Consider the following 18,263-nt stretch of genomic DNA (forward strand, 5'->3'; position numbering starts at 1 on the left):
GTTTTTGTACTACGCATTTATATAAAAAAAATGTTTTTTTTTAATGGCTGACCCTTCTTCATCTCTCAGTTGTCATAGGATTTTATATAGTGACAGGGAAATGAGTGCACATTTATTTAATAAAAAAAAGCTTCTTAACTGAAGTTCGACATCAAAATGTTTGTGCTATCTTCTACAGAGTTAAATCAATGAGGAATGAAGCCAAACCAGATTCTGACAGTGAGTCCATTCTTCAACTTCTGATGTACTTTTATGACCTGTATCTCTCTTTTTCTTTTCTTTTTTAAATCATAACTGATCACAACTTGATAAAGAGAACATCAAAACAATTGAATGATAGGTATGCCACAATATTTAAAACATACACAAATGCGGTTTTCATATTCTTTGTATTTATTCCACTAAGGCACATATTTCACATTGAGGCCAATCAGTGTGAGGAAAAGGAATCTTGATATTTCAACAATAATTTAAACATGATGCTATTATAATAATAATGAATAAGAATAAAAACTGTAAAAAAGTAGAAAAAGATTGGAGTCTTGCTCCACTGCAGCACAAAAATAAATAGTTCCACCAAGATACTTAAATAAATAATCAATACTGTGACACATACTAGAATAGGAATGAATAGAAATTATAGTGATACAATTGGAAAGGTAATCTACATTATATTGTAGAAACAACATAAATACACAAAAGCCACTGTATACAACATTTTACATTCTTGTACATTTATGTACACCTGTACAGAACATACATAGTGTCACAATACATAGTATTTTAAGGCTTTGGGTGTTTAACTAAAAACAACAAACTCTTTACCCCAAAGCAAAGGTTCAAAATCAGCCATCTCACTCTTCCAAGATGCTAATCCTAACAAGTTTGTGCAAAGAATCTAATCAGGACCATCAGTGCTCAGCAACAGGGCACATTCATACAACTCCACCACAATGTTAAATATGCCTCCTCAAGCAGAACATGGGAAACAGGCAATGAAAACAGAAACTACCTGTGGTACAAAAGAAAGTATTCAGTCCTCTTTGGTTACTGTCCTGACATTTACGGATGAATTCAATGTATTTAGTAATCGATTGAAATGTTAACATGAATACGTGGCATGTTTTCAGCTGTCAAAAATAATATCAACATCTATATCTTCAGGGCACTGTGTTAAATATAATGAAAAAAAAAACTTGGCTGTCCCAAGTCTGTGCTACATCTACTGAAAGAGATCTTGGCTGGAGAAATACACAATTATAAAGTAAATTCTATCAAACAGAAGTCATTATCAGAGCTGTAGGTTTAGGAAGTGCTACTGTGTGTTTTTCTTTTTCTTTTTTTTATGATCAGTGAGACACAAGAGGAAAAAATTATACATAGACGTGGGCAAAAAATAAAGGTGATAGTGACATTTTACAACTTCAAATAAATAAAATAAATAAATTACTAACAGTCAATAAATAAATAAATACATAAATAACATGGTCATGAACAAGGCCTGTAGGAGAGAGTTTGGATAATCATGACATGATCACTGGAGTGAAACTGGCAGGTATTCCGATGGCAGTAACTGGCTGCAGTATAGTGCATCCCCATTGGCTCTGATGGAAAGACACATTCTTCAACAAATGTCATTGGCTGACAGGCAGGCGTCTTGAGGGACGCTCTTCTTTACAGTGCACACTGACATGGTCCTGTTTCCACCCAGGTGGACCTCCATGCGTCCTCACTGGCTCCGAAGCCATTCAGGTTATGGATCATCATTGTACTGCGGAGGCTTTGGGCTTGAGGCTGATGAATGCTCTATATGCCCAATCACAGAAGAGCTTGAAATGTTGAAGGAGCTCGTGACTTGACTGCAGTACATCAAACTGGTACGGGAGGTGAGGGGGGAGGGAGGGGGTGGCAGGAGTCAGCCTTGGTGCTTCAACTCTCAGCATCTGTGGAGGAGAAGGTCAGCAGACAAACATGTCAGAAAAAATAAAGTCATGTACTGCAGGCAAGCATATAAATTGATATCAGAAAGCTAAGGGTTAGTTTTAAAATTAAAAAACTGGCATTAGATGGAGAGTTTATTACCTGACGATGCAGCAGAGTGATGAGAGACTTCATTTCTTTGATCATCTCCACCAGCTTGGGCACCGCGGGGTGATGGTGCTTCTTTGAGACCCTGTTCAGCCACTCAAAGTGGTGCTCATACAGCTTCAGGTCGGCGTGGAGCTGAGTGAGTGTGGGCTTCAGCTGGAAACAACACAGACATACTTTTGAGACTTTTGCATGGGTGTGGCAACACATAACGGGTACAAACAGGCCGCCCTTTCTGTCTCCTTTCACGTGCATGAACATTACACACAAATAGTTTATCGGAGCATTACCTCAAGATTGCTGAGATCATTGGCTGATCTGTTGCTCATTTCTGGCAGGGATCTGAACCTGTGGGGCTCCACGTCTGAGTCAAATGCATGCTCCCTCTGAAAGAAAAAACAAGGCGAGGAACACCCCGTTAGTAATTTGCATCAGTGCAATTTTACTCATCCCAAGACAAGTCACGGCAACACGAGGAAAGTATTACTGTAGCACCTTGATTGGATGACTGTTTTCTCTGCTTAGAGACAGTAGCTCTTACTGAGGGGAGTGTGGTGGATTGGGTCAGTGTGAGTTCACCCAAATTCAGCCTCCCCGAATGTCAACAATAAGAGCAAATGACCTGAACCCACAGGATGTTTTCTGCTGGGAGTGAGGATAACAACATATGCAGTGACTAAGAAAGCTCCAAGTGGGACAGACAACACAGGGCTGTGGGGAAACTCCAGGGTCACGGCTATAAAAAGGCAGAATGACGCAGTGCTGCTGCCCAGCTAGAGTTGTGCTATAAACTTCGTCCATTCTGAACTTGCAGTGCTCACTATGACCAGCAGAGGGGGATAAATAACCTGACTGCAGGTTTGTGGCACTCTATTTGATAGGTGCAGATGTGCCTACCCATAATGCAATTTAGTAATAAAGATGTGGGCCCAAGTTAGTAATCAGTGACATCAAATGTAGGCGACTGATGTGGCATGCGTCATTTCCAATCAGCAGAGGAACATAGGCAACAACAGGATGATGAATGCTGACAGATTTCTGTATAAACAGGGGGACCGTGCTTAAGCTTCCTTAACCTGTTCTGCTGTTTTTTCCTCACGGTGTTGTTTGTCTCCAGTTGTTTGTGTTGATGTTTTTAGAGCTGAATGTACTGTATTGTTTCTGATGTCTCTCCATCTGCCTTTCATAAGAGCTCACTTATGTTTATCACCCAATGTTTTGTCTCCTGTGCTTTTGTCCCCCTCTAGCCTTTGCTACCTCCCCATCGCCTCTCCTCTTGCCCCCCCCCCCCCCCCACTCCACCCTCCTGTCTCATACCAGGTGCACAAGCACATGCAACATCACATGCACTTGTGCATGCATGCACACACATATACCGCTAGCTTGTCATCTAGTTTGCTCTCTGATCTCTTCATCTCTTGTGGTTTTTGCTCCATCTTTGTCAGCCTTTAATTCTCCCTCTTATCCTCCTTTTTCGTGCTCTCTCCATTGCAGACCATGACCTCACTCGACAGAAGTTCGCATTGAGCCATTTTCTTCCTGAATGCAAATACTTCAATGTGATAAATCTTTCTGATTTTTATCAAGTCACTTTGCTGTGGCGACCAAAAGCAAAACACTAAACACCTCACTTATACCACCATGGCTATTTACAGAACTGTCAATGCACAGACTCACACAACACCATGAAAACGCATGCGTATAAATGCATGAACATGTACAATGGTTGCCAAAACTGCACCCATGCAAACGCACATGGACTCACGCATATAAATGGTCACGCTGGAAGTCACAGGCAGACATTTCTCTGTAAAGCTTCAATTTCATTGCCTGTTCACAAGGACTTTCCACGGATTCCCATTCTATTTATCTTTCCTCTTTTTAGTGGAATTCCTCACAAAAAGGGGGGAAAAAAACAAAAATAAATCTTCCATGATTCTGAACACTGTTTCCAACGCCCTTTGATAATCGTGGCTCGTTCACATCTGGTTTCCAGGTTATATTACCACTACACAGCAGCCTCTAACATTGTTATGAAGCAATGCACACACACACACACACACACACACACACACACACACACACACACACACACACACACACACACACACACACAGACACAAACCTTTGAACACTATCTCCTAACCAAGACTAGAGAGAGTATGTGGCTATTTTTGATTTTATCCGATGAACAAAAGAGTTCAAGGATTTGCATGATGCAGAAATAGAACCTCAGTCATGTGTGACCAAAGATCCAGAGATATGATCCCACTTTCTTTTCACCTGTTAAAACACAGTGTTGATGTATAATCTCAAGCTGGACCCATATCTTGGCCAAATCTGATTTTCCTACCCACTTGACAGTCAACAAAATAGAATATTAAGGGAGATGTTGAGCATGTTGTTCACGTGCTCCAGCTCACTCAACACATTTCCACCGTCTGGCCGCAGAACATAAACATGTTTCTATGTAAACAGAGATTTGATATACTTTGCTGTCATTTCAAAGGTGGCATGTTTGGCAACTCAACCACGGATTGCATTATTATTTATTATTTTATTGTACCTTCATTGACACCCATTGCAATTTTACTGACCAGGAAACATCTACAACCTCCACCAGCAAGGTGACAAGGCACATCAGGAGGTTGCTGAGTCAGACATCCTTCCCCTTGTGTATTTCGGTGTGGATTAAAAGTGAGATCACTCTGTCAAATCTCCCCGGAGGCGTTTGCTGCCCTGTTCTAAGAATGCATATGGACCCTGGCCAACCTTCAGTCACCAAAGCAGCTTAAACAAAGCCTTGAGAGCCCTGACAATACATAGTGCAGCCAAATGGTGGTATTTCAGCAGCACAGAATGAAGAAGTTAAATTGTGAGGCTACCTGAACTAAAAGTCAAAGATCAATATCTGCTGCAAAGGCCGGCATCCTCTTCCACTCTAATACTAACAATTCAATTAGTGGAGGATGTTCAGGGTCTCATCAGCCTCTCCTCCAATCAATGGCTAATTGGTAATGATGGTGACGACATGGCCACTTACCAACAGTTCTTGCGTGAGCTTCATGAGGTTTTTGGTTTGATTGGACAGTTTATCCATGTCAGTGGGCCTCCGCTGTGGCACCGGGGAGGCAGACGTGAAGACCTGCAGCTGGGCCAATAGCAGCGAGAAGAGGAGCGACGAGGAGGAGTCCAGCAGCACTGCAGGGGATGAACCGAGCGGAAGCAATTAGTGGAGAGGCGCTGTCATCTCGCTATAATGATAATGGCCTCAGGCCACGACTGTCAGCTCCGAGGGAAGATATCGCACCATAATATAAACAATGGCTCCAGACTTGGCAGAGGAATCCTCAAGAGCCTCACAGTCAAGAGTCATGTTTTCACAGGCTGAATGGCAAATCATTAAATCATTAAAAGCCGGGCTTTGACACAGAATATCACCATCACTTCTATACCATAAGCAAGGCGATGAATGCTGCTGATTGTCACACCTGCAACTCGATAGGTACGTGACTTGGTGGTATAAATTATATAGACCAAGCCAAGTGAACTCTGTAACAGTAAGCTCATTCATTCTTTTTCCTTTCAAGTTCAAATACAAGGTAGACTAAGTATTAAAAGGGAACCACAGTGGTGTTGAAATGATGAATGCTTGATAATTACAGGTGAACCACAAGAATTACAGCCAAAATAACACTGCAGGAGCATCTGAGCTCCCGGTCCAAGTGCAACTGGAACAGTGCTTCACCCTGAGGGAAACTGTTATATTCCAATCTATTCATTCAAAATACAGCTCGGGAAGTAAATAGTCGTTAAACGTTAAAGTAACTTATATTAAAAAAAATAAAAATAAATAAATAAAAAAAGAATATGCACATGTTAGTATTACAGCAAAAAAAAAAAAAAAAATCATAAATCAAAATTACCTGCGGTCATAAAATGACTTACATTTCATATTGGCTCCAAGTGGCAGGTAAAAACCAGCAGGCAAAAGGCGGAAAAAATAAATAAATAAATAAATAAATATGAAATTAATAAATAAATTGAATTCCGGAAATTGTCACGTGCTCCGGTTTCTTCTTCTTCTTCTTCTTCGTCGCGCTCTTCAGTCAGAGTGAGGAGGAAAGTTGTCAGGTCAGGATGAATGAGAGAGCAGCGGAGGGATGAGTGCAGCTCTCACTCACAAAGTCAGAAAATACAAGGAAAAAAGTCAATGTCGTCAAACTTTCTGTCTTTGGTAAAGTTTGAGAGGAGCCCCTGCAGTCTTTATAGAGCGCTGAAGGCAGAGAGGCACTTGAACAGTTTGGAGAGAGAGAGAGAGAGGCAACAGAAATGCAGAGAGAGGGATGCGAGTGTGGTAAGTCCAATTTTTGCGCGCAGTGAAGTGTTTAGGCTTGTTTAAAACTTCCTTTATAAAGACGTCGGGCCTATGACACATCGGCAGTGACTCACTTCATTCATAAAAACACACAGACACACGCTCTCTCTCTCTCTCTCTCTCTCTCTCTCTCTCTCTCTCTCTCTCTCTCTCTCTCTCTCTCTCTCTCTCTCTCTCGCTCCCTGCCTCTCTCTCTCTCCCTTCCTCTCCCTCTCCCTGCCTCTCTCTCCCTGCCTCTCTTTCCTCCTCCCCTCCTGTTGCCTGTCTCCCTTTGCGAAACTTAAAAAAAAAAAAAAATGTTCCGTTGTTTTTTTTCTCTCCTCTATCACTTTCTCTCGTCCCGTCCTGCCGCTATCTCCAGCACTTCCTCCGTCGCATCCCGCTACCTGCGCCAATCGGTCCCATCTGCCTCTTTCTATCTCCCCATCTCCAAATCTCTTCCCCCGTCTCCCTATCACTGCAGACATTTAAAAAAGCCCATTGTTTTCATTTGTATCAGCACATCTCGTGTAACCATGTGTCTTCCAAACCACTTGTTTTACCTGCCCTCTCTTTTCTTGTGGGGCTTGCAGCTGCTTTGTGTTGCATTTAAGGAGCGAGCTATCTCAGCAAATGCTTGTGTTTTGAGCTCCACATGTCAGGTTTCCCTCTAATGTAACTCAAATGCTCAGCAAACACCTTGTCTCTCTCCCAAATTTCTCTCCCTCCTTTTCTCACCCCTTGCTCTTTTTTCGGAGCCCCTCCTGAGACAGCAGCCTGTTATTTCCACTGCCCCCCCCAACACCTCCTTCTCCTTTTTTTTTTTTTTTTTTTAACTTCTCCTCTCCCTCTCCAGGGTGAAGGAAAGAGTGAGGAGTGAGAGACGGATAGGAGCAAGGGAGAGGTGTTGTCCAGACCAGAAGGGGCCTCTGAAAGTGTTGCATAGAAACAGTGAGAGAGCGCACACACACACACACACACACACACACACACACACACACACACACACACACACACACACATAGGACATTAAGGGTTGGCGGGGTCAACACAACCGGTACATGGGTGCACTGTGTCTCACGCAAAAAAAACACACCAATCTTATAAAACCGAAACATGCCAAAATAAATCATTTCAGAAACACACTTCCTTGTATGTCGTGCGCGCAGGCTACAGTGTTTGTCGCTCTTTTACACAGACTCACACGTGCAAGAGCCAGGCTGCTTGGAAACAGTCAGGTGCAGAAAAGCATGAACTTCTGTTGCAAAGGGCAAAAAAATTAGTTTCCAGCCGGCGTGGTGGGATAGTCAATGCATCATACAGTATACACAAACTGTATAGTATGCCAGGAGGGAGTCTAATGTACACATACACAAAGCGAGGGAGAGGGTGATGGAGAAGGAAAAGGAAGAAAGAGTTTTTGAGTCTGGGTGTGAGATTAGGAGACCCTCATTCACAGACGTACACTCATGGTGTGGTTTGAAAATAATTAGTGGTGGGCTTTGTATGCACACACTCACACACTCATGCACATATACACACGGAGTTGCCAGTCCAGCGGTGGGCCTACACAGACAAACAAACACCCGGCAAATGATGAGGGCCTGGTGGCAACGAGTGGGTGGCAGAGTTGTTGTGGTTAAAAAAAAAAAAAAAAAAAAAAAAAAAAAAGGGTCATGCTCTGTTTTCTCGGGTCAACAGTAGAGAAGAAAAGCAGAGAAAGGAGGAGAGCAGGAGAAGTAGGGGAGGAAATAGATGAGTGCGGTTGGACATAGGGAGATATTGACACACTCGCTCTTTTTAATTTCCCACATCAAAGGGACGTTTGAAGACACAGCTGGGGAGAGAAGAAAAGAAAGAGTGAAGTTAGTCACTCTCCCTCATTCCCTCTCAGGGCTGCCTCTCATGATGGGGGTCTCCTGGGTGGTTCTGAGGCACACAGTCTCTGTTAGGCCGTCCGCCAGCAGCGATCACTCACACACTATGACACAGGGTGGGTGCCCTTTAAGTGTGTGTGGGTCTGTGGTCGTGCATGCACACGTGCACAGATGCCGGTGTGCAAAATAAGACGGGCTATGTGTCTTTGTTTAGACTTGGTGCGTGAGTGTGAGTGTGTGAAAAAGAAAGGGAGAGAGAGCGAGCGAGCACACAGTAGTGCTCGCCTGTTGGAAAAGGGGGAATCCAGGGTTTGTGTAAATGGGTGTGCGTACAGTATATGTGTGTAATTATGGGTATGTGGTGGTATAAGTGCGGTGTCTGTGTAACGTGCATGAGCATCAGTGTTTGCGTGTGCGTCTGTGTGTGAGAGTGTGTTTGTGTGTGGCCTTCATATGCTACCCATTACATCACCAATCTGTGTAAACCACCATAGGAGGAGAAACAGAGTGAGACACTCAGACTACGACCTCAAAGACATCAGAGAGGAAGGGGAACCTGTGACAGAGCCTGCCAGCCTGCCTCACTGCCAGACAAACTTTACTCACACAAGCTTCACTCAATTCGCTCATGCTTTACACTAGGTTTCCTGTGCGCCATGGCATGTATTCACACATTATTACGCAGCTTCAAATCACTTGAATGCCTCACTCTCTTCATGCACCTTTTGCTGGGTTGTTAATCCACACAGTTGCTCAATTCATTCGTCATTTGCCAAACTCTCTTTTGAAAAAACAACAACTGCTACGCTGATTTTAACCACTTCCAGAGTGTATTTGTCCAACAAAATATATCTAACTGACCAGGAAGTCTTTCACTTCGTTGTGGGAATTTTTCTTCGGTGTTTGCTGTACTGTGATTATGGTTGTCGTCTTATTGTGAGAACCAAATCAATTCATTCTGATAATATTGGTTTTCCCATAAATGTTTATTGCCTTGGGTTAATTTCCATGTCCAGGTGGACGATAAAGAAGTGTTGTAGGTTTTAGGGTTAAGCCTCCTGTTCTGCTGACCTCACGGTGTTAAGTGTAAACAGTGAAAATGTGAGCCGTGACGCAACGCTGCAGTGATGGTAAAAACGATTATGGGGAGAAACAATCGTAATAAACTCGTCATTTTTATGTTGCAAGCTCATTTCCTCAAGGGAATTCCAGCACGGCCTGAGTAAACACACTCGCAGATTACGTTCGCAGGGATAACCAAAGCTCCGACTTATTACTGTTAATATTTACTCTCCCATAACAGTAAACCTTCAAGTTTCCTTATGACCTCCTCAACCTTCTCACGTTTTCCTCTCCCCTCTGTCAAACTGTATCCGATTCATTCTCTCCGTCTCACTCACATGACTCCAGAAGGGGATCCTATCTTGAGAAGTACCATAGTAATCTTTCCCTGAGTTGCTGTCCACCCCTTCCCCCCTTCCCCCCTTCCCCTTCGATCCCCGATACGTCTACCTACGTCAGAGAGCAAGTGAGTGTGTTAATAAGTCGAGTCGGTGGGATGGAGAAATAATGACACACAGGAGGGGGCTGCAGTCATTGGGCAATAAAGTGACGTCTCTAACTCTATTTGCCAGTGTCAGAGATAAGTCCTAATATGCTCTTGTCGTCTTTCAGACGGATGTAGAACAGAACAGCCTCCTTCTAAGCCCCCACCCCCTTCATCTTTGCTCCTCTGGAGAGTCTTTAGTTGAGAAAAGTCCCCTTGGACGTGATTTACAAATTATCCGTGTCAGTTGCTCGCTTCCTCTTCCACGCGAGGGGCCCGCGGTGTACAGATATGGCTGTGGTGCATCTGTTTCTTTGGCTTTTTTATTAGGTCATTAAAGACGGACATTACCCAGCATCATTATCGCAGGTTTCCACCAGTGGCTGGGCTCAGAGCCGTGCAAAGGGCAGTGTACAGGGATGAAAGAGAGAGTATGAGGCAAACGTCTCTCCCGGCTCAAACTGGGAGAGCAAAAATGTTTAAATCAGCTCTCTATTAAACACACATTTACTAGGCTCATTTTGCTTGGAAACCAAACTCTATGGTATGTGACAAAACACAGTGTGTGTGTGTGTGTGTGTGTGTGTGTGTGTGTGTGTGTGTGTGTGTGTGGATGCATGTGTAACGGTGAGCGTCAGCTGAAACTCTCTCCCTCTCTGACTCTGTGTTGCTCACCTGCTCACGCTTCTCTCTCACTCTCACTGCTTCCAGGCAGGTTTGCGTCTGCCAGCGAGGAAATCTCTAAATGAACTATTTGAAGCAATAGGTCACAGACGGAGTGTGAGAAGGAGAAGTAGAGAGAGAGAGAGAGAGAGGGAGAGAGAGGGAGAGAGAGGGAGAGTGCGTGTGTGTGTGTGTGTGGGGGGGGGGGTACTGCGGGAAGTAAGCAACCCACGCAAAAGGAACTTTTTACTGTGCAAACACTCTTTCCATCTACCCTGCTTGCTCCCTCCATCTCAGACTGGTGTTAATACACTGGAGAGCCCAGGCCTGTCTCAGAGCTCCCACTTTCTCCTCCGGTTCTCCCTCCCGCTCCTCTCACTGCCATTCTCAGTCGCCCTAAACATTCTTTCCTCCCCTGTCATTGCGTGTCCTGTCTGCATCCCTCTCTCTCCTCATCTCTTCCTCATTTCAAAGTGCTTCCCCTCAGCTTTTCTCAGTCGCACACCGTCTTTGCTTCCCTTCTGATCTTCTTGTTCTTGTCTGGCACACAAGAGGATCAGTGAAGCACAGGACATTATGCAAAGTGTGTATGTTGGAGCATGCATGTAAACAGTCATTTATTGTATTCGTCTGGCGGGAATATCTCTGCCGCGCTGACCCCGGACAGCCTTTCTGAAAACTTAAAGGAATGTAAAGGAATATAAAGAGAAGCGTGAAAGTGAGGATGCTATTTTTGGTACATTCCTCAGTGTGCAGCGTAGTTACCCCAGAGACATTACTTGGGCATTCTGTGTCTCTTTGTCAGCCTTGCACCCTTGCTGTGGTCTCCGTGAGTGATGTACACTGTATCAGAGCTGACCACTACTTGCCGACGCGCCATGCGTCTGCGTCAGCCGCACATTGAGCCCGTTGTCGTGTTATTCTACGGAAGCTGAGAGCTGCTGACAAACACCAGGGGGAAGCAGGGAGGGGTGTGTGAAAGCGGGGCAGCGGGGGCCGGGTCAGACGAGGGGGAAAGAGTGAAGGGAGCGGGAAGACAAAAGGAAGAGGACTTGTGTGACGTCAGGGTTTGCCCTACGGAGTAACTCTGTCAACGTGACATGACCTCAGTCACGTGGGGGGCTGGGATGATGCCCTTTTGCAGACAGATGGTCACCCACATACACACAAACACACTTGCACAAATACACATATGCTTACGTCTGTTAGACCGTTCACCCTGAGTATTTAAAACAATTTATAACCCACTACCTCCTTTAAGCTGACATGGTCTGGCTGTTTCTGTAAATGCTGACGCACTTCAGGCCCCTTCATCACAGGCCATTCATTAAATTAACGCTCATTACACACTGACAATCATAAATCAACCTCCTACAACAATGATAGCTGATAACACAACTTATAACACAGCACATTGGCAGGTCGTTCCACCGACCACTTCCTGTGCGTCAGCCATACAGTGTGTAAATTTCATCATAACAAAGAGCAAACATGGGAAAGGGAATCTCATATCCGCATGTTGTCAATGTTTATGTTTTGAAGAAGCGTATGGACAGTTATCTGGAGCTCAGCAGAGGCAGAAAGCATTTGAAAATGTTTGGAAATCAAAAAAAGTGTTCTCTCCACATTCAGGAGGCTGCGCTTTGACCGCACAGGGAGGGGAGGTGGACCTCAAGTTCACTGAAATGTCAACTTTGGTTTGAAGTGACTTTGACTCAAATCGGCGCAAACACAGCACAGAAGATACACTGTCTTCCTTTTTTGGTTTATAATTGCTCTACTTGTTGCTGTGTGTTGCTTTCACTTTATTCTTTAGTTAGACATTAAAAAAACATTTACTGTAAGCACTCATACTCGGTCACCCTATCTTATCTCTTTGGTATAGTGTGACGAAGATACACAAGTAATGGGTGTGTGTACGTGTGTGTGTCCATTTTTTCCCAAAGGCTGTTGTCATTATCTCCAGCCAACATGTCTGACAGTCATCTTTCACTTGCAGATCTGCACAACCTTTCACAGTCCAAATGTCTCCTGAGTTTTATTTTCTTGACCTTTGTTCATTGTGGGGAAGTACAAAGGCTCTGTTCAGAAAGCAGTTAGAGAACCACCTTTATCCTCAGAGTGCTGTGACTAAGAGGACTGAAATGAAAGTTATTCTAATCTCTCTATTCTTGTTCATAATGTTTATGTGCACTATGACCCCCTACTGTTCCCAATTAGCCATAAACTCACTTTGTTGAGAGACTTTTGAATGCCTTGCATGTCTTCTTTTATCAATAACATTCTCTGAGTCAAAGGCCTAGCAATGAAAGCCATCCAACATTTTCTATTTTTGGCACAGAGTTCACACACATCCCATTACACCCCCACGGTTTATTTCTTTTTATGTCTACCCTTTTTTTTCTTCCTGGTTCCTCATCCAATGTGTGTTCATTGATCATGCTGTCCATCCTTGTCGGAAGATTACAGCTGGATGTATGATGCCACATCACCTGCCATGTATTACAGACACCCCACCATCTGGCTGGACCCCCTGTGAGGCCGGAAAGCGTGTCAGGAATCCAAAGAATGGCTCGGTTAGCGATAAGAAGGAAATTCCCTCCAACAAACTTCACTAAAGGCCCAGAAACAACAAGGGCTTGCACATCACTTTTGAGAAATGAAAGGGCTGACGACAAAGGGTGGGATGGAACAGGAAGCCTGGACAGACGACACAATAAACACAGCAGCAGTAGCAGTCCTTGGAACATGATGATTAAGATGGAGTTGCATGCAAAAAGAAAACATGTGAACAGAATGGGCTGGGATGACCGAAAAGACACAAGTTACACAGAACATCAACAGAGGCGGATCATTATAAAAACAAAGTGATGCTATGAGAGAACGACTGGGAGAAGATAGTGTGGAGGCAAGAACAAGGGAGAACTGTAGAACAGGAAGAAGGCGTGGAGATAAAGGTATATCACAGAAAGGTGAATCTTTTTAGTCACTGACTGGGTGACAGGAGGTGGAACAAGCAGGACACAGGCAGATTTCTGGCCTGTGAATCCTTTAGTTTGACTGACAGCACGTCTTTGTGACTCATGAACTTGGCTTTTCCACAGTCTCCCACACAGTATGCCATCTGCACAGGCTTTTAAGCTCAATTTGCACAGTGAACACAGCACTGGTATACCCTGATCCAGATTACTTTCCTCTTGGTAGTGACCTACTAAATCAGATTTTACATCACCGTCTGCTAACAAGCCTACGTCTTTTCTGTCTGGCTGCTGGTGCTCATTTTCAGACGGCCAGTAGGTAATTGTCTTGAGTTGCCAAATTGCAACAGGAGGGATTGGATTACCTACCACCAAGGTAGCCCCCTCACCCCCCGCACTCATTGTTTCTGTGTTTCCCCGGGATTACATCAGAGCAGGGGCTCATTCATCTGTGAGTGAGCACATACCTCACAGTCACATGGGAGGCCAGAAACACGTCTAGTGTCTTAAAACAGAAAGGTGATTATCGGATCTCTGGAGGAGGACAGGAAGTGTCAACAGTCCTTCCTGTGGATGGAATTTGCTTTTAACCTTCAGTGGAAAGATAAGAGATATGTGTTGTGTGTGTGTTTGTATGCCTATGCCTGTGCATGTTAGCTTATTGTTCATACCTGGCCAAGCCCAGTTTTTTCTTGGCCAGTTTTGAAAAATTTAGATTGACAAACAAGATCCCAAAGTCCCTCAAAAGTTATGTACCAAGTGTATCTACTAGTTTATCTGTAAGGGAAACAACAGTGTTGACGTGACCAAGTAAATTCTGTAAGGCAAAAATCAAAGAATAATTTGCTAGGCCAAGTCAATTTTAGAAAAAAAAGATACAGTACCTCTTGAGCAATGATTCTAAGACCTATGCGTGAGACTTTCTTTGTGCTTAATGATGTGGGTGGATGGAAGAAACTGAATTTGATCCAGTGAACGTGAAGATTTCTGCTTCTTTCTTGTATGCTTAGTTCAGACCTTCATATAATGACTTGGTGTGGTTCCCTGGCTTTTTGACCCATGCGAAACAGCTGACACAAGGCAGATAGGTGGGTGTGTAAGTTTTGAGGTGAGGCAGTGAAAGGCCCAAGCAGAAAAGAAGGAGTTTTTTTGGTTAACTCCATTAAAAAGAACCCCTGGGAAGTTTGGACTACTGACAGCTGAGGTGGAACCTGGGGCAGCCAAGCAGGAGGGAGAATGTTTTTATGTGTTTATATGTGTGTTTTCCTTCACTACAGGGACTTATATATATGGCTGCAAGGCCGTCTCTCGGGCCCTGAGCTGAGTGTAACGGAGGTTCACCAGGGGTATCGGAACAGGCCTTGGGGACAACATATGGAACACCCTCATTATTCCCTTGGTAGCGATGCTTTTAAGGTGCAGCCCCCTACCACCCTTCACCTCCAATATGCCGAATCAGTGGAAGGCAGAAACCCAGAGACTATCCCTGACACTAATATGGAAAAAAGCCTGTTTGGAGTGAATATAAGGGCAAATATTATTCTTCCTGAGCGTAACCACGGCGAGCACCTCTGACCTGGCAGTGAAAGTGCTGAAACAAAAAGCCCAAAGACTTTTTCTGCTCCATCAAAGGAGAGCTACATAAAATAAACATGGCCATCAGATTACCACGCTGAACACGGGGCTACGTTACCCTGCGCTGGGCCGCCCTGCCGCCCTGCCGCCCAACCCCATAGCTCTATGGGAGTTAAGTGTGGGGTCCGCTCAGTCAACACCATGACGCAAAATGGAACAAGCCTCTGACAGAAGCCCCAGGCTGATGGAATAAGGCCCCTACCCACAGGCCCACAGGCCCCCCGGCCCGAGAGAAACATACCGGGTAAAAATGACAGCAAGAAAAGCAGGAAAACAAGAAGGAAGAAGAGGAAGGCAAGAAAAAGGTGGATGAGGACACTTTGGAAAAGAGAAAAAGACCAGCCGTTCCAAATTGGTGCCATTGGCGCTAGCCCAAATTGAACAGCGCACGCATTAACGCTCTGCTGCCTCAGAGAACCAGAAGCAGCAGGCTAGGACAGACAGCCGCCAGTGGAGAGAAGGTCGGGGCAGGGCAGGGTAAGGTACAGTGGTTGGTGGTGGTGGTGGTAGCTGCCAGTGAGACTGCGAGGCTTAGTTGGCTAGCCCTTCTAACAGTGGACAGCCTCAGCTCGGTGGATCTGACCTCACAGGGGTCCTTTTATATCTCTGCGGGTGCCTGTGTACATTTGTGTGTAGGTGCATGCATCTGTGTACCCGAAAAAAGAGAAAACTCTGTGTGTTTATGTGTGCATTTCACATTTGGGTGACGTAATATGGAGAAAACAGACCTGTCCCTTGAGGAAGACCAAGGCTTGTCTTTTGGCCTACCAGTTACCTCAGTGAGGCTGTGCTGTTCATTTCATCCACAAAATGTCTTGATCTCCAACCACACCTACCTCAGTCGTCTGCCTGTGTGTAACAGAGTTTCCCCCCAGCACCTATGACCTTGTTTTCAGTCATCTCAAACCTCACGCAGATTCCTACACCCCCTGTCTGTCTTTTTGTGTGTCTGCCCTGACAAAGATTCCTCTGCTTCCTTGTTTGCTTCCGGTCCTAATACAGGACTCTGCCTGAGGCCGTGCACATTATTCCTCCCTCACGTTGTGTCAGTCTGGAGTGGACCCACTGACTCCCCGGTGACTATGGCTCATACAGCCAGGTTTTTAAATATTTTCAGTCTGAGACCCAAAGTGAAAAAAAACCACACTACTACTGCTGCTGCTTTGGACGTAAGCCCTCACACTCTGCCCTCTCACACAACTGTCAGAATATGTGTCACAATCTTCACCAGTGTTCCTGTAGTCACCATAATGTGCTCTTTTACCCCGACATACAGCTTGAAAAACCTTCCTATGCTGCAGCCTTTAGGATGACGCAGGGTGCAGGTAAAGTGTTACCAGATCACAAATAGATATTGAGGCTGTGCCAGGTTGTAACTGTTAGCGTTAAGTGTGGGAGCCACGGGCTTTTGCTGGTTCCTGAAAATGACTCCTGTGTGCACAACAATGAACACAATCACTGTGGTCCACTGGGCCTCACACCAGCAGCATTGCATTACCAGGCTTGCCTCCCTACTGTTCTCCTTTTCTTTTCATCCTTCCCTCTCTTCTCCTCTGACTCAGCTGTTTTGTAGGAAACTCCGTCTCTTTGAAGAAGGGAAGAATCTTTCATTACTCGACAGCAGGGAGAAAGAAGGAGATGATAGGGACAGAATAACTGCCCCATTGTTTTCACCCCCTCCCTCCCTCCATCCACCTATGATAATTGTGTCAAGCTAATTACAGAGAACGGCAACAACAGGTGTGAGACTGTGCACCTGGGTAAAGACGTTTTCTTAGTTCATGTCAGTGTGTGTGAGGCTGAGAAAAAGGTTTATGAGTGCGCACGTGCGTGTGTACATGTTCGCGTGTTTTTTTTTGTTTTTTTTTTTGGTGCGAGTGACTGTAATTCTGGGTGAAAGTGTGTATGACATTTTGTCTGTGCCAGTGATTAAGCTCACAGAAAATCGAGTGTGTGTCACATGCTTACTAAACTTTTCATGTTACTTAATCGCACTCAGACATTGGTCACCGTATTGTATTACAACTACTGTAATATCACACAATCAACATGGACCCTCTACCAGTCTGAGGCCCATCTGTGTTTAATTATAAAGCTACAGACTACATCTGTATGGCATTACTGGAAAGTTGAAATTAGCACACAAACAGTCTCACTCTCACTCATACACCACATTGAATTTCAAATGAGAGTGATTACAATCACCTAATTGATAAATCCGACCACAGGGAGACTCCTCTCATGATTCATAATCTATAACTGGTCTTTCTCAGTGGCGTGTGTTTTGATGTCAGCACACTAAGAAATCGGGGAGACAGGACCAGAGGCAACTGTGATGATGTAAGCCGGGGTTTCTCACGGGACGGATTATTTTTTAGCTTTTTACCGTAAAGGAATTCATCTGGGAAGCTGACCGGAAGAAAGGAAGCCGTTTGGCTGACCGCCAGAAAGGGAAACATGATAACTTGAGTTTTCTGAGACGTCATAGAGCTTCCCTATCAAAACAAAGAAAGCGGTGATCTTTTCTAAAGAAGTCTGCCTGACTAGACGGTGAAATTGACTGGATCTTACGAAGTTGTCCAGAAACAAGTTCAAGTTAGTCACTCTGAATGGTGATATTACCTGTCTGCTGTCTGCTCACGACAGCTACTCACTGCTCTGTGCCTAAGAAGCTGGACATTTTTTTTTTTTTTATGGGACCACTGGCTTTCACCACATTAATGAAAGTGGAAATCCTACCAATCAGTGTGTCACATCAATCAAAAGGGAAATTAAATACCCCCTGCTTCTAAGTCAGCAGCTTTGGCCTTTACGACGGCTTACCTTGGTAAAGGTAACCTTTGTGTGTGGTCGTCACAGCCTCATTTGGCCCACTGAGTCATGACCCTGCGTAAAATGCTACCAATTATTACAGGAAATGAGAATGTGCCTTTGGAGCAGACAATAATGTAGTCGTATGATCAGCTCCTTAGTCAAGCAATTCTACCTGCAGACTCATCATTTAACGTCAAAGGTGGAGTGAGTCCTGCATCGCCACCTTGTGGCACGCTGCTCTGTAAAAGCAGAGGGGAGTGCCAAGCCCCAGGGGCCCTGCTGTGGGAAACAAGCTTGTCAAAGAC

At 44.6% G+C, this 18,263-nt stretch overlaps 1 protein-coding gene across 1 annotated transcript; it reads right to left on the bottom strand.

Moving 5' to 3' along the window:
• Window positions 1-394: 394 nt before the first annotated feature.
• il11a (interleukin 11a) lies at window positions 395-6,456 on the bottom strand. The gene is made up of 5 exons (XM_030103204.1): window positions 6,037-6,456; window positions 5,132-5,289; window positions 2,379-2,474; window positions 2,083-2,244; window positions 395-1,943 (listed from the first exon to the last, which is right to left on the bottom strand). The coding sequence occupies exons 1-5, from the start codon at window positions 6,041-6,043 to the stop codon at window positions 1,764-1,766; spliced, it is 603 nt and encodes a 200-aa protein (XP_029959064.1). The 5' UTR covers window positions 6,044-6,456; the 3' UTR covers window positions 395-1,763.
• Between the last annotated feature and the right edge of the window lie 11,807 nt (window positions 6,457-18,263).

Source organism: Salarias fasciatus, chromosome 11 (genome assembly GCF_902148845.1).
Source record: "Salarias fasciatus chromosome 11, fSalaFa1.1, whole genome shotgun sequence".
Classification (NCBI taxonomy): domain Eukaryota; kingdom Metazoa; phylum Chordata; class Actinopteri; order Blenniiformes; family Blenniidae; genus Salarias; species Salarias fasciatus.